Genomic DNA, 24,582 nt, shown 5'->3' with positions numbered 1-24,582 from the left:
TGCCTAAAAGTAATATTTGGAAGTATGAAGGGCATTTCTATTGTGATTGGAACCACTTTGGGCGAGCCAGTTTTTTTTCTTTTTTACAAAAGAGTAGCCTCAGAATACTATTTTGATGTTCAAAAACCCCTCAAAATATATCTCTATGCACCCCTAAGGCAAACATTTTTGTTGTTTTTGGGGCAGGCATGGTGTGTGCAGCTGGCCAAGAACCTTTGAGGGTCTAATGCGGCTTTCTATTTTTCTACAGTTTTCCACTCCTGACTTACATGATAGTGATACAATTGTATTGGCATAGGAGACATTTTCTTTTGATTTTTATAGGTATTTGTTTAGTTCTTATTTTAGCAATCTTTTAGCCAAGTGCTTTATTATCCCAGTAGTCTATTACATGCCATTGATGGAGGTAACAATGAAAATGATTGCTATAAAAAAAGCACTGCTTCATTTGCCACAAGGTATGCTACATAATTTACATCAGATGGTCATGGAAACCCAAGAAAGACATATACAAGATATAGAAAATACCTATCCTGGGTTTCTGGTTTGTTAAAAACAGCAGGAAGCTGCCACATAATTAATTTGAAAATGGACTTTATGACTCAGTTGTTCAGAGCTTTGTAACTTATTTTTAGGGCACAACTTTTGTTCCGAAGGACACAAGTGCTTGGAGAATTCTTTCTGCAAGAACCTTGAAGAGAAGGCTGTTTGTAGTTGTCGAGATGGTTTCAGAGCCCTCCGAGAAGACAATGCATACTGTGAAGGTAATCCATTGTAAAGAGGGATGGATCAGCTATAAAAATATTACTATGTATTAGTGTGTGAAGTATATATTATGTATGTATTCATTCACACAATGTCAAAGTAATGGACTCATTAAATGCAGGGATTTTAATTTCGAGCATATTAATCGAGTGAAACAATTATCTCTCCAATTAGGGTTTGCCTTTAAAAAATATCCAATCTGTGACAAAGTATTAGCTGATATGACTGTGTCCTTGATTTAAAACGAATATATGGTATTAATTGTGAAGTATGGTGTTTTTCATCAATCAGATTTCTGATAAACTTATGCTTTCATATTAGGACATCTTAATATATCTTCTCAGCTCTTATACCTTTTAATTAAACCTTTCAAGTTTTTCTTTTCTTTGAAAAAATGCAAATTTCAAAGTAAGCAATCAGGGAAAAAACTCAATATCTTATGATAAACATAATTTTAATAGCCAATCTTTTAACAAAAAAGGATGTTATGTAGTGAATGTAAACAGAGTGGATTATAGATTCCATCAGCTGTAGATCAACAGATCTAATGGGCCCCAGCTTGAGAAAGACTGAAGCACAGTGTTGTACAGTGGATGATGATGATGATGATGATGTTTTCTGTCCTATCCCAGTTCAGGACACATAGCAGCTTATAACATCATAAGGAATTATCACATTTCAGAAATGTGGGTTTTCTATGGATGGTCATAGTTGCTTCTTTCTGTTCTATAGTTGTCCCAAGATTCTGACACTCCAGCTGAATTTCCTTATGACTTCTAGATTTTGAAATGTCAGAATTAGTGCTAAGACTGTTTGAGAGCTTTTCAGTGAAAACTGAAAACCTAATCCTAAAAACCTGATGGATTTCAGGGGAAAAGTATCTAAAAATTAAAAAAAGGTTTTGCTTGGAGGACTGCTTTTTTTTAAAAAATTAGCTAGAATACGAATTCCTTCTTTCCTCCCTCCTCTCTCTCAAAGAAAAAAAAATTACTTGGTTGCCTTTAGCTGTCCTTAGCTTTTAATTTTTTGCACATTGTGTATAATATAGCATTTGCAAATCACTATTTAGAACTCTTAGTTATCCCATGCACTCTCCTTCCTTCTTCCCAAGTCACAGACATTTACATACTACACCCCTGTCAGTCATCTAAATAGTCAATTATTCTCTACTCTAACTTCTTAATAATAAGGATATCTTGACCTAGTCATCTAAATCTTACTTGATTTAAGGGTGGCTTGAATTTGCTGTTGCTTTGATACATATGGCTAAGAAATGGTTGTCGTTGTAAAGTACATTCTTGTTAAAGATAGGTAGATAACGGTAAAGGGTTCCCTTGACATTAAGTCTAGTCATGTCCGGGGAGAGGGGTGGTGGTGGTCATCTCCATTTCTAAGCTGAAGAGCCAGTAGTCATGTGACCAGCATGACTACATGGAGCTCTGTTACCTTCCCGCAGAAGCGGTACCTATTGATCTACTCACATTTGCATGTTTTTGAACTGCTAGGTTGGCAAAAGCTGGGGCTAACAGCGGGAGTTCACCCCACTCCCTGGATTCAAACAGCCAACCTTTTGGTCAGCAAGTTCAGCAGCTTAGCGATTTAACCCGCTGCACCACCAGGGGGCCTAAAGATCACATGGGAACTGTATCCCGAATTACAAGGTCAACACTATTGTCAAATTGAGCAAATGGCATGAAAGTTTCCCATGTTAAAAGGACTTGTTTGTGCATGGAGTTGAGCATGTTCCTCCCAGACTCCCACATTATCTGTCTACTTCTACATATATTCTGCAATGTCTATCTGGTTTACTAAAATGTACCAAATAAACATTAAGCAATAATAATGTTCTTCACAATGGTCTCAGGGCAGCAAAACCAGTAAGGCAATCCAGCAGTCACTGTATACATATTCTTATTATTTGATGGAACTAAGCTCATGTATTTGGCAGAGAATCATTATGTGTTGAGTAACCTGATTTTTGTGTGCGTCAGGAGCGACTTGAGAAACTGCAAGTTGCTTCTGAAGTGAGAGAATTGGCCATCTGCAAAGACGTTGCCTAAGGCAGTGGTTCTCAACCTGGGGTCCCCAGATGTTTTTGGCCTTCAACTCCCAGAAATCCTAACAGCTAGTAAAATAGCTGGGATTTCTGGGAGTTCTGGGCCAAAAGCATCTGGGGACCCCAGGTTGAGAACCTCCTGACTGACAGGTTGGAGGTTTGAATCCGGGGAGAGCACGGATGACCTCACTGTCAGCTCCAGCTCCCCATGCGTGGACATGAGAGAAGCCTCCCACAAAGATGGTGAAAAAACATCAAACATTCAGGCATCCCCTAGGCCAGTGGTTCTCAACCTGGGCAATTTTTTTAAAAAAATGATTACATTATAGAATCAAAACTCTATAAAACAAACTCATTTAAAAAGAATTGAGTGGCACTTTATCTCCTTGTAACAAAAGAATGATAGTAAGCTTTTTCAATTGCTATTTATTTATTTACTGTATTTATATACCACCTTTCTCACCCCGGGGGGACGCAATGTGATTTACAACATACTAATGGCAAAAATTCAGTGCTAACATTTGGGCACCACAATTAAAAAGAGATTTTGACAAACTGGAATGTGTCCAGAGGAGAGTGACTAAAATGATCAAGGGTCGGGAGAACAAGCCATATGAGGAGCGGCTCAAACAGCTGGGAATGTTTAGCCTGCAGAAGAGAAGACTGAGAGGAGACATGATAGTCATGAATAAATATGTGAGAAGTCATAGGGAGGAGGGAGCAAGCTTGTTTTCTGTTGCCCTGGAGACTAGGATACGGAGCAATGGCTTCAAACTACAGGAAAGCAGATTCCACCTGAACATTAGGAAGAACTTCCTAACTGTGAGAGCTGTTCAGCAGTGGAACTCTCTACCCTGAAGTGTGGTGGAGGCTCCTTTTATGGAGGCCTTTGAACAGAGGCTGCATGGCCATCTGTTGGGGGTGCTTTGAACACGATTGTCCCGCTCCTTGGCAGGGGGGTTGGACTGGATGGCGTGTGAGGTCTCTTCCAACTCTATGCTTCTATGAATACTGGTGGGGTTGGGGGGGGGGGTGAATAGAGTACACAAAGAAATCAATCATTAATTACTACTACATCAATTAAAACCATTAAACATAAGACATACATAAAATTTAAACATTAAGACAAGCATGAAATCATCCTGTATAAACATTACAATCCCATGATCCAGAAATCATATACCATGGCCATTCCAAATTGTCATTGCACATGTTCCTTAATTATTCTCTGTACTGCGTTGTTTATTAGCCAAAGGCTTGATCCCACAACCATGTCTTTGTTCTCTTTCTAAATGCCAGGAGGGGAGGACACTGATCTAATCTTGCTGGGGAGGGAGTTCCAGAGCTATCACTGAGAAGGCCCTGTCTCTTGTCCCCACCAACTGCACTTGTGATGAAGGCGGGACAGAGAGCAGCGCCTCCCTAGATTATCTTAACCTCTGTGATAGTTCATAGAGGAAGTTACACATGCTGAAACTTCCTCCAGAGGTCAGTCCAGTTCCAAGTCAATTATCATCCTAAGTGCAGATGGAAATACTTTTATTCAGATAAACTCTTGTTTATTTTTCCAGATGAATTATGTGAAGTAATTTGTACCTCAGCTGCAAGAAGTACATGCCAAGATGGGGAGAGTAATTGTGTTGTTTATTCATTCAGTCACTTCTGATTCTTCATGACCTCATGGACCAGCCCATGCCAGAGCTTCCTGTCAGCCGTGGCCACCCCCAGCTCCTTCAAAGTCAAGCCAGTCACTTCAAGGATATCATCCATCCATCTTGCCCTTGGTCGGCCCCCCTTTCCTTTTTCCTTCCATTTCCCCCAACATTATTGTCTTCTCTAAGCTTTCCTGCCTTCTCATTATGTGGCGAAAGTACTTCATCTTTGCCTCTACTATCCTTCCCTCCAGTGAGCAGTTGGTCTTTATTTCCTGGAGTATGGACTGGTTAGATCTTCTTGGAGTCCAAGGCACTCACAGAATTTTCCTCTAGCATCACAGTTCAAAAGCGTCTATCTTTATTTGCTCAGAGCCCTTCCACACAGCCCTATATCCCAGAATATCAAGGCAGAAAATCCCACATTATCTGAGTGTATACACAAATAACCCAGTTCAAAGCAGATATTGTGGGATTTTCTGCCCTGATATTCTGGGATATAGGGCTGTGTGGAAGGGCCCTCAGCCTTCTTTAAGGTTCAGCTCTCACATGCATAGGTTACTACGGGGATTACCATTGCTTTAACTATGTGGATCTTTAACTAAGCAGAGAGTGATTGTGTATATTTAATTTATATGTACTACTTTGAACATTATTTGTATTGGAGAGTAGGATATAAGCTTAGTAAAAGAATAAATTGTTATCACTTGGAGTTCCCAAGACTGAAAGATGGCAGTGATTTATCATCTCTAGCCTTGTAAACACCAATATTTTATGTCCTAGGCTTTATTTGCTCTACTTTCTCTGGCCTCTTTGTTTAAATCTGGTTTTTTTAAACTATAAAAACCCACTCCTATTTTCCAGTTATTAGTTTTATCTTGTCTGAAAATAGTGGCTGAGCTCTTCATCTTCTCCTCTTTGGCTAATTAGTTCTTGTGAAGAGGTTGGTCCCTACGTCTTCAAAAGCTATTTTATAATTTAGTCTCATATCTTCCTTTCACGTGTCAAAGGTCATAAGAAAGGGATTTCCTGTAATTGGATGGAATTCAGGATTAATGATATAAATGATTATTCTAAATCCCATTAATTACCGTGTCATTAATCAGCAGTTAATTTATGCATTGAATAAGCCGTTTGGAGTATCTTTGTGTTGTATTATAGTTGTTTGTTATATATGTGTGTATTCTTGCATGCCTTTGTTAAAGATAAAACAGAAACTTATTAAAATACAAGGGAATTGAGCCATTAAATTTAGCAGGCGTAGAAGTTATTCCTCAAGCAGCTATTTTCAGTTTCAAACCCATTCGTTCTCTACTTGATACATTGGTCTAAACATAATAGTGTTAATGGAAGAAAATGAAAAGTGATGATAGAGTTATATTTGTTTTATCCTGCTTGTGCAAGAAGTAGTGCATTATCTTTTTATGATTTCTATGCATATTGTTACTTGTGTAACGGATTTTGCGTGGCCCAGAAATTGGGATCTGCAGGCGACATGGTTTGTATTAGCAGAATGACTAAAAGGTTTGGCCCTTAACATTATCCTAGTGTTTCTCAAACTTCCTAATGCTGTGACCCATTAATACAGTTACTCCTGTTGTGGTGACCCCCAACAATTAAATTATTTTCATTGCTAAATCATAACTGTAATGTTTCCACTGTTATGAAGCATAATGTAAAAATCTGATATATAGAATGTATTTTCATTCACTGGATTGAATTTGGCACAAATACCCAATACACCCAATTTTTAATACTGGTATTTTATTTGTCATGTCAGAGCAACCAGTCCATTATATTACATTTCTAACAGAACAAAGCAAACAAACAGAAAAATACAGAACTTGTGAGTTTGGTAGTTGGTTAAATGTCCTTTGACCAGTATCTGGCCACTTGGAGTGCCTCCGGTGTTGCTGCAAGAAGGTCCTCCATTGTGCATGTGGCTGGGCTCATGTTGCATTGCAGCAGGTGGTCAGTGGTTTGCTCTTCTCCACACTCACATGTCGAGGATTCCACAAAAAATCAATCCCCCAACTCCACCAGTATTAATCCAAAGTGGATTAATACTGGTGGAGTTGGGGGATTGATTTTGTCATTTTGGAATTGTAGTTGCTGGGATTTATAGTTCACCTACAATCAAAGAGCATGTTGAACTCCACCAACGATGGAAATGAACCAAACATGGCACACAGAACTCCCATGACGAATAGAAAATACTGGAAAAGTTTGGTGGGCAGTGATCTTGAGTTTTGGAGTTGTTGTTCACCTATCTCCAGAGAGCACCGTGGACTCAAACAATGATGGATCTAGAGCAAACTTGGCACAAATACTCAATATGCTCAAATGTGGAATTTGGGGGAAATAGAGCTTGACATTTGGGAGTTGTAGTTGCTGGGATTTATAGTTCACCTACAATCAAAGAGCATTCTGAACCCCACCAACAATAGAATTAGGTCAAACTTCCCACACAGAACTCCCATGCCCTGAGGGGACTTACTGGCGCGAGCCTCCCTCCAGCCTCGCACACTCTCCCTTGCCTGCATATGCTCATCACACTGCCATCTGTCAAGCCCGCCTGCTCTCCCCTCCCCACTTGGAGTCTCAGAAACAGCCCTCCCCTTGGCTTAGAGGCTGGCCAACCATAGTGGAGGAGGGCTTTTGGTGGGAGGATGTTTTCCGATGGTCTTTAACAACCCCTCTGAAAGCCCCTTGCAACTCCCCAGGGGTCCCAATCCCCAGGTTGAGAAAAACTGCATTAACCTTTCACATTGACAGATGCTATAAATATTTTTCTGACTTGTTTTTAAAGTTAGGTAGTAATTCCGCATTTGTATTTCTTTAAAAAAACTTTTCTCCCCCCCCCCCTTCCTAATGTATTTCCACATACGTTTGGATGGTTTGCAGTGTTGTTGTTTAAAATTTAATGAGGACATTTTTATCGATGCTGCATTTCTATCATATCTTCTAAAAATTAGGTCAAGCTATATTTACTAACAAATACACAGCTGAAAATACGCTTTTCTGAAAAGGCTGGAATGATTATTTGTGTTACTTCAGAGAAGCAGTGCAAAAGAACACTTACCGAAAAACAACCTGTGAAAGTAGCCTGATATTAAGAGTCCTACATTGTGACATAGTGGGTTAAATCTGAGGTTTGAATACATTCATGCATCCAGATAACAGATGCATGGCGCCTCTGGGGAAACATCGGTGTTTGAAATCCCAGTTCTGTGCTTATAATGCTGTAACTTGTTTGACTGGGAGTTCTAAAGAACATCCACATGTTTACCTTTCAAGGATATGCTTCTTAGAAAAGGTGATTTAGTGAAGACAGTGGTAAAAGAAGTATCAAGATATTTATCTGACTACATTCAAGGAGCTTCAGGTTATCAGAGACTGTCTCAAAGAAAAAGAAAAGTCAGTAACATTCAGTAGAGCAGAAAGAATGTTTGATGTTCTGTGGGTGGATAACATTATCCAGAAAGTACAAAAGAGTAACTATGGAGGGAGAAAACAGAAAGAGGAGAATATTACATAAGGGGGAAAGGTTCCTTTAAAAAGTAATAGTTATAGATACCAAATTGAAATGGGGAGAGGAAATTTTAAGACTCAAGAAATTTTTGGTACTTGTGTTCCAAACATTGCCCTTCATTCAGTTTGCTTGTGAAGTATAGAAACAGCTATTGCACATGAGATGAGATTAAATAGATTTAGATTTAATAATTTATTTATTTATTTACAGTATTTATATTCCACCCTTCTCACCCCGCAGGGGACTCAGGGCAGATTACAATGTACATATACATGGCAAACATGCAATGCCATAGACAAAAAACATATATAGACAGACACACAGAGGTCATTTAACATTCCAGCTTCATGAGGGCATTCTGGTCACCAAGGGAGCTTTCTCTTCACCGCCCATTTGTGACACTGATGGAGTACTTCCCCATTCTTGGCATGCTTGCTGGAGATTTTATGGCATTGTAAATTAGTTAGATTACCCTCCTCGCATAAGTGCTACCTAAATCCTTTATAAGAGATCCAACAAGCCCTCTCTGCTATTCCCCCGTGCAAAAACCTATGATAGAGGGCAGGAAAATTGCAAGGAGCAGAATTGTTGGACACCATGAAGGAGCGGAACAGGAAGAAAGTACCAGTTATTTTGGCACTGGATACCAAAATACATCCTTGAATCTTGGTCATTTTCTAAAGATAAGGACCAGCGTGTAAACAGTAGATTATTGTTAAATTGACCTCTCTACTTTGTCTGCAGATGTTGATGAATGTGCTGAAGGGAGGCATTACTGCCGTGAGAACACTATGTGTGTTAACACACCAGGATCATTCATGTGCATTTGCAAAACAGGTTACATCAGGATTGATGACTACTCATGTACAGGTAAGAGATGCCAGTTGGTTTCCAAAAAGAACTCTCTAACATTTCAGTGCTGAAAAAATTACATGGATTATTTGATACCATTAAAAAGTTGAGTAATAACAAAATAGGGATGCATTTATGTGTCACATGTACATTGTTCTGTTTTATTTCAAAAGTTGTAATATTTATATGATTTTAATCTTGAATTTGGAGTGGAGGATTAGAATAATAGTCTATTATCTGCTCTATTATATCTAAAATATCAAAAACATACTTCCAGGTTACAGAGGGTTCCTTTTTCTAACATGATAGGACAGTATTTCAGGCAGTGAATCAGTTCACACATGACAAAATAAAATTTTCTTGAGAATGAGCTAGTCTTTGGTGATTTGGTGACTCCCCTTCCCCACTCTGGTCCAATAAGCATTATAACTGGAATATTGTTCTGTTGTTCCTGGAGGCTGAACTGGGAATAGTTTTGCTTCAGAAAGAAAGTGCTTCACGTTTGGGGATCACACTGTCTGCTATGCTTTGACAATCCGCCCACCCCCATCTTAATAGTAGATACTATTGCAGATATTTTCCTACCATCCATTGATCTTCCTTTCAAAAGTAAAAAATTATTAAAAGCTAGAGGAAAGAGTAGTATCTTACACCTATTTTGGCATTCTCTGGTTTTGACTGTTTTTATTAGTTTTATATTAGCGTAGGTTAAAGAAAATTGTTTCAGCAATGATGATCTACATTTTAGCAGAAAGATTTTCTCTAGAATCATAAAATGATTGGTATGATTAACTGAGTCAGTATCTTTGGTATAGTTCACTGGCTTGAAGCCAATTTAGACCTTATATTTTAAGTTTAAGTATGAATACCAGAAATGATTGCTGGTGCTTTTTAATGGCCTGTTTCATTGATGTGCTTTCTATATGGTTGTTTTTAATGCTGTTTTATGAATGCTAGGTTATATCTTTTTGGGTGCACATTTTAAAAGCATTTGGTGGCAAAACAGAGAGTAAATATAAATACATTAAAAGCCACATAGATGGATACAAGATATCAGTAGATCTCAGTCTAGGTCAGTGGTTCTCAACTTGTGGGTCCCCAGGTGTTTTGGCCTAAAAGTCCTAGAAATCCCAACCAGTTTATCAGCTGTTAGGATTTTGGGAAGTTGAAGTCCAAAACATCTGGGAACCCACAGATCGAGAACCCCTGATCTAGAAGGTAGATATGCACTACATTAATAATAAATGGACCAGAAAATGACTTCCTGTCCCCTAGTCTGTATTATAGTGCTTAAAGGAAGAATATAATAGAATGACTTTATTGTCATTGTACAACAAAATTAAATGCTTTCCCCAGCACACATTGCACAAACAACACACCCATCCCTCCACACACCAACCATCACCACAAAGCCCCCAATGCAACATGGAGTTTAAACCATGGAGTTCAATATAGCTCTAAGATAAAAGCTATCTCTCAGTCTGTTTGTCTATGTCTTTGTCACCTGTACTTTCATCCAGATTGTAATAATTAAAAAATAAGTATATCCTGAGTGAGATGGATCCCCATGAATGCTCTGAGCTTTCATAAGGCTGCAGGACTTATAAGGTTCTCCCAAAGAGGGGAGAGGGCAAACAATGATTCTTGTGCAGCAGTGGTGCCCTTTGGAGTGCCTTCCTACCTGCCACTGTGCAGTTACCAAACCTTGCCCAAATGCAGTAGGTTAGGACACTATATAGCAACGAGACAGAAAGTCTCCAGCAGTTTTTCATTCAGTTGTTGGATCCCTCACTGCTTATAGGTCTTGACATGTCTACCAAATTTGCTGTCAAATGTTACTGGTCTAACAGTAGCAAAATTGCATTTTAAGCCACTTCCACTTTAAGACAAGACAGCAAAGGAGCACATTTTTGTTTAAAACAGACTCTCATTTCAAGAAGCCTTATGGACATTTGATTTTGATTTAAACCAAGATGTGTCTTGTTTTGCCATGTGTGTTTTCCTTTGATGTGGAAATACTTTAACACAGATATTATGCCACTGCCATGCTATGAAATCCAGGTGGCAAATGAATCTCATCATGTTTCAGTTTTGTTTAGATCCTTTTGTACTACGACCTTATCTTCTATGGTGTTAGCTTCATCTCTCGGCTCTATGTCATTTCCAACATTGATGAATGATTCTATACACTGTCATACTAGTTATTTACTGGAAAAAATGTTGAAAAGCATAGTGCGTACTCTCCTTGAGGCCTTCTTCCAGGAATATGCTGAGCCATTGCTTCTTACTCACTGAATAAACTTGCTAAATTAGCTGTATGTCCACCTGATTGTTGTATTGTTTAACTCACATTTTCCCATCATCAAGGGTATTAGAAGAAATATTATCAAATGCTTCATTGGGATTAAGATAGGGTGTGTCCACAGATTTCCAATGATCTGTCAAAATAATAATTCCATGAAAGTAGGAGAAAAAGCCCTTTGGCATGATTTATTCCTGACCAATCTATGTTTTTCCTACTAATGGATGGATTTTTAAATAGTGTCTGGAGAATACACCAATTAATGATTTTTTTCAACAGTTTTGTCCTTAATTAATGTAACAATCACTGGACTATAGTTTACTATAGGCACCAAATAAATATTCAGTGCCAAGCAAGCAGTTTGTCATTAAAATACTATAGTCCACTGTATCTTAGCTGTGCTGCATTGTTGAGTATAGTAGTACTTCATCTCTGAAATTTTGCGATGCTCTTTACAGCTCTAATATGTTATACCCAAGAAGGAGATTATGCTGGGCTGGAAAAAGTCTCTTTGATTTTAGCTGCCTGTTGTGCTGCCTCTTAGCTCACCTGCCTGTCTTTGGCAAACACTGCTGCCTGCCTGTCCAGGGCCTGCTGTGCTCTCTTTCAATGCAAGATTTACAGATGGATTGTCTCAATCAAGGGCCCTTCCACACAGTCATATAACCCAGAATAACAAGGCAGAAAATCCCACAATATATGCTTTGAACTGGGCTATCTGAGTCCACACTGCCATAATTCTAGTTCAGAGCAGAAGATATGGGATTTTATTCAGCTGTGTAAAAGGGGCCCAGGAAACCCAGGACTTTGAGAGCCCTTCCAGATTGGATCTATATCCCAGGATCTGATCCCAGGTTTTCTGCTTTAAATTGGATTATATGAGTCCGCACTGCCAGATAATCTGGGATAAACGGAAAACCTAGGATCAGATCCTGGGATATAGGGCCTGTCTAGAAGGGCCCTGAGTCTTCAAGACATGAGCAGGACTGCTGATGATAGAGTAAGTTGTATTTACTTTGCTTATATACCGCTGTATCTCAAGCCCGAAGGCGACTCACGGCGGTTCACAAACAGTAAAAACAGTAGAAACAGCAGTGGTTCCATACAACATATAACAATTGACTTAACACATTATCCATAAATTACCAATAAGCAATTACAATGCACAATTATTACAAAAAACAACCGTACCCAATCTTCTCATCATCCAAGCGTAGTCCAGGTTCGTCGTCCATTGTTCCATTCCTATGTTCCATTACCAGATTGCACTAAATTACTCAAACGCCTGCACAAACATCCAGGTCTTCACCTTTTTGCGGAATACCATTAGAGATGGTGCTAGTCTAATGTCCGTAGGAAGGGCGTTCCACAGCCGAGGAGCCACCACCGAGAAGGCCCTATCTCTCGTCCCCGCCAGCCGAGCTTGTAGGTCTGTCATTCATAGAGTGGCTGTAAACCAGTCAGTTTAATGGCAATCAGCAATAACAGTTACAACATCATCCACCTGGATGCTTTTTCTTTTTTTACTTTTTTTGTTGCAGTATTTCAGTGGCAAATTTTGAGCGTATTTTAACTCACCCCTTACCCACTTCTGCTTTAATGACTCTGGGAAGGTGCTCCCAGTTTTATTGGAACATTTCCAGAACAAAAGCTGCATGAGTTGCCAAGATTTCGCACTCATGATTTAATGATGTATTTTTCTAGATGTTTGTTTTTTAAAAGCAAGCTTTAAAGGGTTGTAAGTCTTTGCTTATAAAATAATATTAGTGGGGTTATAAGTGTATTTGTAAATTTTTTGCACTTCAAGATTTTGTTTAAAACTTAGATTTGCTGCACAAACTAATTATAACCCATGCTTTCTGTACAAAAATTATTGTTTTCATAGCAGTTTTCCCAAATTGCAATGTACTTAGACATGAGAACACAAAGTGGATTGTGTTTGTGCGCGCGCAAACTCATTTTTTAAAAGAAACCACTTGAATTGTGAAAAATATTGTGATGAGTAACCATCTTCTAAATCCCTTTTTAACCACTAATCAGAATTGACTAGAGAGATACAACTTCCAATAGAGGCTTGTCCTCTGCCAATCTACTACTGAGCACAATTCAAAATGCTGGCTTTAAGTTATAAAGCCCTAAATGGTTCTGGCCCAGTTTACCTGTTTGAACGTATCTCCCTCTATGATCCACCTTGGAGATTAAGATCTTCTGGGGAGGCCCTGCTCTTGGTCCCACCTCCTTCGCAGGTGCGGCTGGTGGGGCTGAGAGACAGGGCCTTCTCAGTGGTGGCCCCTTGACTGTGGAACTCCCTCCCTAGTGAAATTAGAGCAGCTCCCTCCCTCCTGACCTTGAGGAAAAAAGCAAAAATATGATTATGGGGCTACACTTTCGGATAGTAAGTTTTTTTTAATGTGACAAGAGAATAAGGAATAGTGAACTCACAAATGGAACAATCTTCAAATTATGATTTTGGGTGGTGTGATTTTAATAATTGGTTTTGAATTGTGTTGTTTTAATGTTTTGGTTGTAAATGGCCAGGCTACCATGTAATGATGTAATGATATAGACATTTGAAGTCTTAGAGTCTGCCATAGTAGATTATTAAGGGTCTTAAGTGATCAAAGCAAATGTTGAAAGGATTGAATATTCATTCACATTAGCACATTCTTTCTTTCAGATGTATGATTTACCAATCAGACTTAAATATTATGCCTTGTTTACCCTGCAATGAAAAGCTACTAAACAAATCAAACTGTGATATAAGATGATTTAAGTAAAGGCATGTACTAGGACAAACAGATACCTCTAAGAGAGCATTGTTTCTGAAAATGTGGTAAGCATATAATGTAATTTGACCCAAAGATTCCCGAGGCCCATAGGATTTACAGTGATTCATTCAGATCATAGTAGAATGACATAATTAGGAAAACATTTGAATAATTGCATAGATGTGAGCAGTTGCATAGCTTTCAGTTTCTATGGTATCACAGTCATAAGCAGCTTTTAACCCACAATAATGAATAGAAAACTATACCCTGATTATATAACCCAGATTTCATTTTCTGCATTTATATATAATCAACAAATTGCATTATAACCGTTTCTAGTAAGTTGCTTAACAGCAACCAAAACCTCAATTTTATAAATGACTCAACACCGAAATAATACAAAATTTGAAATGTTAATTTTCTAGAATTTTTCAGGTGTTTTAGCTCAGACTGAAATATAAATACTGTTCTGAGTCACACATCTATATAAAGTATAGATGTTGGGTGAACAACAATCAAACTACTGTGGATGAAAATAGATTATTTTACAAAGGAAGTTTTTAAGTGGCTATTAAGCAGCAATTCGCTTCATGAGGATTGGGAGCATTTTAAAATAGGATGACAATGCACATTTACAATGATTATTCAAGAGGAAGCGTAATTCCACTTCAAGGCACTCAAAGTCTTTGCCCCTTTGCTTTGTAGAAGGCATCATCAAAGTGTCATTGGCAAACATATGACTTAAAATACATCTTTTAGCATCAACGTAATAGAGTTGAAAAGTGTGCATAATTCTTTAGCGATAATATTCGTGGCAAATATGAACTTATAGTTGGATCCTATGCTTGTTGCTATGTTACAGGGTTACCAGAAAAGTGCAGGAGTCAACATCCACAGCATACAAGCACCATTAAATCTTCTAGCATTGTCAGTTCAAAGTAATGAACACAGAATGTGCCATGCTCCATTTTTTTTAAAACACACACAAAAACAAACATTTCCTTTTTAAAAAAAATCAATATTTTCTAATTTCTTTTTTCTCCCTTCTCATCTCCAAAGCAAGCTGAGAGCAGCTGTTTATCTCACTATCCAATTATAACAGGACATGTTTCTCTCTTTGTCTTGTTAACACACCTGCTGTCCTAGACCTCTTACCTATTAATCAAGCTGTTCTGGAACCCAGATGCCTTCCTTTTGTGAGCCACGGCCAGTTGTTATGCAGGCTTAACTCTCTAAGGATTTTTATCCACTGCTTGCCAAATGAAGGAACATCCTATCAATCTGCATACAATAGGGAAGGTTCTGATAGTCATAGAAACATGCTCCCCCTGAACACCCCCATCCTGCCCCTGGTAAAAAAAAAGAAAGAAAAAGAAGAAAAGAAGCAAAACTTTTTAAAAAGCAGTTACTTTGCATGGGAAATGATGAAAATAATGAAGAATGAGAGTGTGGCAAGAAGCAAAGAGGAATGATACAAGAATGAAATGCCATTTAGATATTAGCTCAGTGTGTTGTTTCACAACTAGTAATGTTGGTCTTCTTGACCAGAATAGAGTAATTTTAAACAAATATACTCATCTTTAAAACAAATATAAACAAATACAAATAGAGTCTTTAATAGAAAAAAAGATGGATATAAGAATACAACGGACTGGACACCAGTAAGAGACTATGTGAAACATGAAAAATTAAAATTGCTAATTGAACCTTACTGAAAATATTGGAGCCCTCGGTGGCACAATGGGTTAAACTCTTGTGCCAGCAGGACTGAAGACCAACAGGTCGCAGGTTCAAATCTGGGGAGAGTGCGGATGAGCTCCCTCTGTCTGCTCCGGCTCCCCATGTGGGGACATGAGAGAAGCCTCCCACAAGGATGATAAAAGATCAAAATATCCGGGTGTCCCCAGGGCAACATCCTTACAGATGACCAATTCCCTCAAACCAGAAGCGACTTGAGTCTCAAGTCACTCCTGACACGGAAAAACCCCCCTGAAAATATTGAACCTTATTGAAAATTAAGTGAAAATTGTCGATACTGAAGAGGGGAAAATAGCACTGCAGAACGTGTGTGTGTGTGTGTGAGTGAAAGGACAACTAAGGCCACTGTAGAGGAGAGAAATTCTTTTTCTTTTTCCTTTTTCTACTTTTTCTCTTCCTCTTTCCCCCTTTAGACTAAATTATTCCCTTCCCCAATTCCCAAGATAATAAAAATATAATTGTGTAGTAGGTTTTTTCACTTTTTAAAAATTTAATTTTTTTTTAGTATTGATATTATTGTTAATGCACTTAGGCGAGAAACCCTATACCACTATACCCTATTGTGCTTTACCTTTTTCTTGCTTTTAAAGATATTGTAAATAGTTTGTTATCAATAAAAATTACTTCAAAAAAAACTTTATACCAGTTGTTGGTGGCAGACAGGTTTTTGGGCAGCTACCATGGCTCAGCAGTCAAACAGTTAGATCCAATTTGTTTGTACTGCCTCTCTGATGTAGAGATAGTTCTACAGTGTATTTATTTACTTATTTAGTGTCAAAAGCATTGCATAAATAAGTATAAAAGTGATAAAAATAGAAGAAGCACACATGGCAAAATAATAATTTTGGACCCAAAAAGGGCAATAGCGATTGCATTGTCTGTAGCTTAAACAATTCTTCCTCTATGTATGAGGTAGGGTATTGTGGACGAGCATCCATATGTGGATTTGTTTGTTCTGCTCCAGAGTCACACAAGGTGGAGGATTCTTTTAGGTAGTGCCATTTTGCCAGGTTGTCTTTTGATCTGCCCACTCCACTTCTGAGTCTGTTCGGGGACTTCCAATTTGCCCATTCTTGGTTTGCCCCTGGAGACAGACCCTTTGGGGGGGGGGGGATCCATTTGGGATTTCCTGGTTTAGCTGCCCAAAGGGATACTCTTGCTGCTATATTTATAATAACATGAAAAGATTTTTCATTCTTCAATTGAGTCTCAAATAGAACTCTGCTTTTTTTTTATTTGAAGAGTGCTCTTTGTATGCTGGTGTACCATTATATTATAAGTAGGGTAAGATTAAATGCAGTAATATTTCAATGCATCAATATTGTTAACCAATATATCATTTAAATCTTATCAGTATTAATTCTGACATCTCTTAATGACTTTCAAAAAATGTCAGTAAAGGTCATTAGTTGCCTGGCCATTTATCTTTAATTTCTGGAAATTATGCAATCTGACACTTCAAGTTCTACTTCACTCAAGAAGCAATTCCATATATTATAGTCCAAAAATCTTACTGGTGTGATGCTGTTATATAAAAATCAGAATAGTTGGGCTTTCACACATGTATATATGGACTTAAATTATCCTGGTCCATTGCAATCACTTGGGCTGTATATCTCTCCGGTGTCCTGTAAAACTCCAGAGTGACCTCTAGTTTGTGCACAGCTGGGTTGGACTGGATCTGGAGTATCCAGATATCTTAGGCTCAATCTGTATGGTCATATAATCCAGCATTTGATCCCAGATAATCTGATTTGAACTGGATTATATGAGTCTACAATGGCCATATAATCCAGTTCACAGCAGATTATCTGGGATCAGAAACTGGATTATATGGCAGTGTAGATGGGTGTAAAAGGCCCATTGCTGTTTCACTGACCAGGAGGAATTCCATGGCAGAGCATTGCTGGTGATTTCACTTTTGATGATCACATGGGTGGGTCTATGTTGTGACTGCACCAGAAACAATGTTGCCAGAAGCCAGGGAGTTGCTTCTGGTCAGCCAAATAGTGGCAGTGAGGACAAAGCATCCATGTGCTGTTGCCCTGGCTGACTGTCTGGACTGCAAAACAGCTTTGTGGTGCTCTCTCACCAGGACATGTGGACCTCCTATGTTATATCTGGGATAACTTAATGACCTGTACCTTTACCTTTTCATTTATTCCAAAAGCACTTTTGTGGCCTTTCTTGTGTACTTCACAAAATAGTAAATGTTGGTGTGACAAAAACATTACCTAATCAGTTGAAATTAAGCAGGGTTTGTCCTTTTCAATTGGAATGAGCAACTATGACCCTACAGATGCCATTGGACTGCAGTTCTCAGCAGCCATAAACCACATAGCCAGTGAGGACGGGTCATAGAAGCTGCTGTCTGTAATCAGCTAAACAGCTGCAGTCTCTAATCCCTTTCTAAAATGATTATTTCTTAATAAATCTTAATAAATCTTTTTGACCCCTTTCTTTCCCATCTGAAGCCTTTCTGTTGTATGCATAACCTTAATGACCGTACAAATTACTACTTCAAATTATTACTAATTAGCTGGTAATCATAGGAAGTGTACTTGCTAGAAAGGAAGGCAAAAAGCTGGATTTGCATGGCTTTCATCAGTATTTGTCTTTTACCTAATGGGACTCCAGGACATCAGTATCTACATAAGGATGTAGCGCAGAGATTGTACAGATAAGATAAGGAAAAAGAGTCTCATAAAGTGATCACCAAGGGAAAATATATTGTCAGTAACAGTAATTACAGCAGGTAATTGTGTCATTTTCTCTGTTTCAGTCCACTGAACAGAGAACCCACCAGCTGTAAAATGCTTTTTACCTTTGATGCTCAGGGTTTTACAAAACCACACACAGCTCAGTAATGAAGATAAATGTAAAGAATACCTGACATGATACAGATAGGTAGTTCTCCAATTAATGGGATTGATTCCTTGAGAAAGTGTCTTTCCTCCTCGATGTTGCTTATTTATGTCAGTGTCCCCAATTGCACAATGAATGTGTAAGCTATTCATTAAAGAAGCTTGTTAAATACTTTGGCCTGTATTTTTTAAATTATAATATTAAATATAGTGATTGTAAAAAATTATGTCATTAAGAAGAGCTGAACTGAAAATAAGTAGCATTAAGCAAATTGACTTTTTTTAAATATTATTTTATATGTTTTGGGAGATAGGCACTAAAAAGACTGCACAATGATGATTATTATGATTAATAATAATAATAATAATAATAATAATAATAATAATAATAATACACTTTATTTATATTCTTTTTCTCCCTGAGGGGACTCAGAGTGGTTTACAGTATACACATATATAGGCAAACATTCAATGTATTTTATGCAGTGAACAGTGACATCCAATATGCAAATAAAGGCAAAGGTTTCCCTTTCCATCTCCAGTGTCTGGAGGTGATGTTCAACTCTGGCCATGGGGAGGTACTCTTGTTCCATTTTTTTCCATGCCAAGCAGTCTGTTGTCCATAGACCCTCCTGGTTGTGTTTGATGGCAAAGCTGAATGGCCACCTGTTACCTTCCCACCGAGGCAGTACCTATTGGTCTATTCACATTACATGCTTTTGAACTACTAGGGCTGACAGCTGGGAGCTCACCCTGACCCGTGGCTTTGAACTGCCAACCTTCTGGTCAGCAAGTTTTTCTGCAGCTAGTGGTTTAACCTGCCGCGCTACTGCGGCCCCTATAAAATATACAGTAATGAAATTTAATTACAAAATCTCTCTTTTAAAGTCAGCATAGCATAGGGGAGTAAAAAGGAAAGCTACTTACATATCTTCAGTAAATTCTTCATGATATTCATTTGTTTCTTGCTGTTCGTATTAGATAGTTTTCACATGATTTCTGTACTAGTTATGAACTAATTTTAAGTCCCGTAGTAGATCAGTAGATTCTCTAGAAAAAAATGCCCTCATTCAAGAATAAAGAGCAATGTTATCTGGAATTCCAAAATCCAAAATACTTTAAAAACCAAAATGGTCTATGTGGGTGGCTGAGATAGTGATTTCTTTGTTATCTGGTCATTCAGAGCACACAAACTTTGATGGTGTGTTCATGCAGGGGGTTGAACCCTTGTGATCTATTCTAGCCCTACGAATCTTGGTTTTTTTTTTCATGCACAAAATGGTTAAAATTACCTTCATACTGTTTATACAAGGTATATATGAGATATAAATGAATGTAATATAAATGAAACTTGGTTCTCATATCCTGCTATCTCATTATGTATGCATATTGAAATGGGAAAAATTGAAATCCAGAATATTTCTGGTTTCAAACATTTCAGATAAGAGATACTCTGCCTGTATTGAGAAACAATGAAACTGTTGATATACAATCTATTTCAGTGAAAACAAAACTGTTTTAGATTCAGTTTCTTTGTGTTATGTGAGATTTATATTGCACTGCAGATTGTTCAGGTTGTGTTAATAATTGCTTTCTCTACCAAGCCATTAATGGAACTGATAAACATTTCTGTTTTTGTGTGGTAATATCTGGGAGTTGCAGCCAATCCTTATATGAAATTTGGCTTTATAGCTGTAGGGAGTATATTTTAATGAAGTACCTTAGAAAAAAGAGCCCCCGGTGGTACAGCAGGTTAAATTGCTGAGCTGCTGAACTTGCTGACCGAAACATCGGTGGATCGAATCCAGGGAACGGGGTGAGCTCCTGCTTTTAACCCCAGGTTCTGCCAACCTAGCAGTTCAAAAACATGCAAATATGAGTAGATAAATAGGAAGTACTCAGGCAGGAAGTTAACGACACTCCATGAAGTCATGCCAGCAACATGACCTTGGAGATATCTATGCACAACACCAGCTCTTTGGCTTAGAAATGGAGATGAGCACCTTCTCCCGGAGTCAGAAATGACTAGACGTAATGTCAAGGGGAAACCTTTACATTTACCTTAGAAAAATATCATAATACACAAGATCCTTCAGCTTACTCCATGATTGTGGAGGTGAGCTTTTAAAGGCTATGCCAGCAGAGCATAAATATGTGTGTGTTTTCCCAAGCCTGTCAAGGCTTCAGTTAGGTCCCCAGTGATGGTCAATTAGGCTGGTGTCCAAGAACCAGCCTAGTTAAAAATTGAGAAGCTGATTACCAGAAGATTGGCTATCAGTTATTGCCTTGGTCAGCTACTGAAAAAAAAAACAATGTATAATAATTGCAACCTGATCAGTACAGGGATTGCTCATGGCAATGCAATTGTGGATCCTCAATATGTTTATTTAAGAAATACTGCAGGAGGACATTGCCTAAACAGTAAAAATATCATAGTAGTACAGAATATGATATTCTGGTAGCTCTCAGTATTCCAAGTGTTGTACTGGTGGAAAGTCAGCAAAAATGGGTAGGATAGTGGCCAAAAGTTGTAAACAAGGAAAAGGTTATTAATTTTAATACTTCCTTGTAAATGTGTGGTGTGGAGCAGTTATAAAATAAAACTGGCATACTTACTGATTAGAATGAGATAATAAATTCAAAGAATTAGAAAGTGAAAAGGAGTAAATTAAAGCTACAGTTCTGTAGGTCCTGGAAAAGTTTCCTAGGAACTCTTGGTTTTTTCAGATTTGCTTCTTCAAAGGCAGAAAAAGAAACCACATATAGGCGCAAGATGACGTGTTCAGAAACCTTCTCACACCTACCACAGAAACATTTTCAACCTTTACCCTGCCATGGATGTAGACATGATACATTAGATACAAAAATAGATACTATTTGGGCCATGAAAGTAACAGGAGTGTATCATGAGCGGCTTAACTGTGCTGGACCCAAACCATTTCAAATTGCCTTGAAGAGAAAAATGGCCCAGAATGGGTGTCATTTTGCTGGCATGAGCCCAGTAGGGCCTTGGATATGCAAGTTCGCCTGTCTGCAGTTCTCTGTCATCCCACCCTTTGTTTGATTGCTGTATTAAATGTTATTTTGCTGGTGCAGTGGCAGCAGAACAAGACAAATCAAGCCCGCATGCATCTTCGCTGTCAGGTTGGACTTAGCACTGTGATTTTTGAACTGTTCATTTATTGACAAACAAGACATGAACTGTCAGTTCATGTTAAGCATTTCAGAAGACGAAAAATCCAAACAAGATAGTCTTTATCAAAATGTCAAAAACTCACTATTTTGACAGGTTCAACATCTTTTGGACTGAAATCTGATGCTGGGGAAGTCTGTGGACAAATACAAAATGATAAGGCTTATATTAGAAAATAATACTTCTTACTGGATTTTCTTTCCGATGCAGGTAGACCATTACTCAAGCTTTAAGATAGGTTCTCTTTTTCAGTAAACTTACTGTTGCTTACCTAAGGATCAGTACGATTCATACGGGTGTAATATCTGAGCCAAGTAATCTATGTGATTATTTCAGCTCCTGGAGCAGCCGTGCAGAAATTGCCATGCTGCTTCATTTAACATAATATTGGTCTTAGGTTGTGGTGGTGGCTGTTATAATTGAAAACTCACTCAGAACATGACTATTCTTCCCCCTTCAAGTTGCAAAATTTCTCAGCCAACCTAGACATGAACCATGCTGTCTGGTAGTTTTTAGCTGTTAAACCCCAGTGTCAATGATTCTCTGAAATATACTGTTCTGTTAAGGCTACTGTTCTAATGATTGCCCAATTACACTCTTGCAAAATGTCTAATAGCTACACAGATCTGGTTTTGGATACCTCTATATGGAAGTTGCTACATATAGTACCACACTCCCAATGTTATGCCGTATATACTCAAGTATAAGCTGACCCGAATATAAACCGAGGCACCTAATTTTGCCACAAAAAAACAGGGGAAACATATTGACTCAAGTGTAAGTTGAGGGTTAGAAATGCAGCAGCTACTGGCAAATTTCAAAATAAAAATAGATACCAATAAAATGAACAAATTGAAGCATCAGTAGGTTGAATGTTTATGAATATTTACATAAAATTTTAATTTAAGATAACACTGTCCAACTCTGATTAAACCATTACTCCAACCTTTTTCAATGTAAATGTGCTTACGTATCCTTCCAATAATAATAGAGAGTTAAATAATAAATGCAATAATAATAATAATAATCATAATAGAGTAAAATAATGGAAATGTAATAATAAGAGTAATAATAGAGTAAAATAATAAATGTAATAATAACAATAATAAATAGAGAAAAATAATAAATGTAACAACAACAACAACAACAGAGTAAAATAATAAATAACCTTGACTCAAGTATAAGCCGAGGGGGGCTTTTTCAGTCTTAAAAAGGGCTAAAAAACTAGGCTTATACCTGAGTATATACAGTATTTTTCAGTTGTTAAAGCAGAGGGTTTGAACTGACCAAGAGCAGTTTTCTGTTAGTTCTTGGTTTCAGAAGGAATTTTAGAAAGATTTTCTGATATTTTATTCATAAAAGAGTTTTTTTAGTTATGTAATTCAAAGAGGTGCTGCATTCATTGAAAGATCAAGATCAATCGTTTTATCCCTAAAGATTCATTTTTTTACTTTGTGCTAGTTGCTTTTGTTCCTTGATAACTTTAAATATATATCATATTTGAGGCTTGGATGATCTTTTGGGGTCGATTTCATGATAATAATTCAATAAATATTGGAATAGGCTTGGTACACTTTTTGCGGACTAATATTCAGATTAACATGCAGTCCTTTCTACATTCATACATCATATTCTGATTTGAAACACCAAATAAGTAATCTGACAACATGGAAATTTAGCATCTGGAAGAATATAGTTCAATTCCCCACAGAACAAGAGTGGGCTGATATTCTAGATAGAGAGTTGGTTCTAATTAATGAAACTTTAGGCAGATGAGAAAGCTCATCTGATATATTTGCAACTGTAATTGTTTTAGCTTCTAAACCCATAGGTTTTGACATCTATAATAAATAGGCTTCCACAAATATCTGATATTAAACAACAGCATCATTTGTCCTTGTACTCTATATGATAGAAAGAAAGGGTCATGCACCATATTTTGAAGTGGCACAGTGATTATATAGATAGAGAGAATATGTAGTGATGCAATATTTGTATACTTCTAAAAGCCTTGAAAATATGGTACTTTGTCTCTGTTTTTATTACATACAGTTGTTTTATGAATCATAAACTTTAGATGAAGTAGTGAAGAGACAAAACTCGGGAATGGTGTTACTATTTAAAATTGCTTCCTTAATTGGCTAAATTCTCCACATGAATGCAGCTTGCATGGGAATATAATGTATGGAAGTTGTATGATAGCAATGCTTGCTGTTGTAGATCAATATTTCTACTAGGAACTCAGAATATTTCTTATGATACTGTTGACTATTGCCTTGTAATGTTTCACAATTAAGTCAACTACCTATAAAAAGTAGCTGAGATTGACCTTTAGTAAATAAAGCAAATAACTATAAAGAATGGATAAGTTTGACCTTAAAGAAATAGATTCCCAGTTTTGTGCTTTTTCCAGTTTTTATAACAGCAGCTATAATAATGAAATAAGGTTGTCCATAAAGTAATAGTACTAATACTGTTAATGTTCTATTTCTATTTTGTTGTTGTTGTTCATTCATTCAGTTGTTTCTGACTCTTTGTGATCTCATTTCTATTAGATCAACCAAAATATTGCTAAAGATGTCATCTCTTCATCAGGCAAAATGTTACAATGAGCTGAGGGCACTTCCAGACATACAGAACATGCGGGCAAAAAATGGGTTAAACTAACCTGTTTTTGCCCGCATTGTAGTCCCCACCCTCTTCCACAACACTGGGATGTCCCTCCTGGTGTGGCTACATGCCATCCTGGGTCATCCAGTCACCAGCCCCCCCTTCCCTCCCCAAAAACTTACCCCACAGGCCTACTAGGCACAAAGGGCCTCTCTGGGAAGCTGTGGCAT

The 24,582-nt window shown here is 37.7% G+C and overlaps 1 protein-coding gene across 3 annotated transcripts in view; it reads left to right on the top strand.

The window, feature by feature from the left end:
- Positions 1-24,582, top strand: part of NELL2 (neural EGFL like 2) — a 173,985-nt gene that overhangs the window by 68,883 nt on the left and 80,520 nt on the right. For all 3 annotated transcript variants that reach the window (XM_060777568.2, XM_060777569.2, XM_060777566.2), the window contains exons 12-13: positions 636-764; positions 8,750-8,875. In XM_060777568.2, coding sequence (XP_060633551.1) covers positions 636-764; positions 8,750-8,875 — 255 coding nt within the window. The remainder of the gene's footprint in view (positions 1-635; positions 765-8,749; positions 8,876-24,582) is intronic.

The sequence above is a fragment of the Anolis sagrei genome, chromosome 5 (assembly GCF_037176765.1).
Source record: "Anolis sagrei isolate rAnoSag1 chromosome 5, rAnoSag1.mat, whole genome shotgun sequence".
Lineage (NCBI taxonomy): Eukaryota > Metazoa > Chordata > Lepidosauria > Squamata > Dactyloidae > Anolis > Anolis sagrei.
This window is presented reverse-complemented; position numbering and strand designations above follow the sequence as displayed.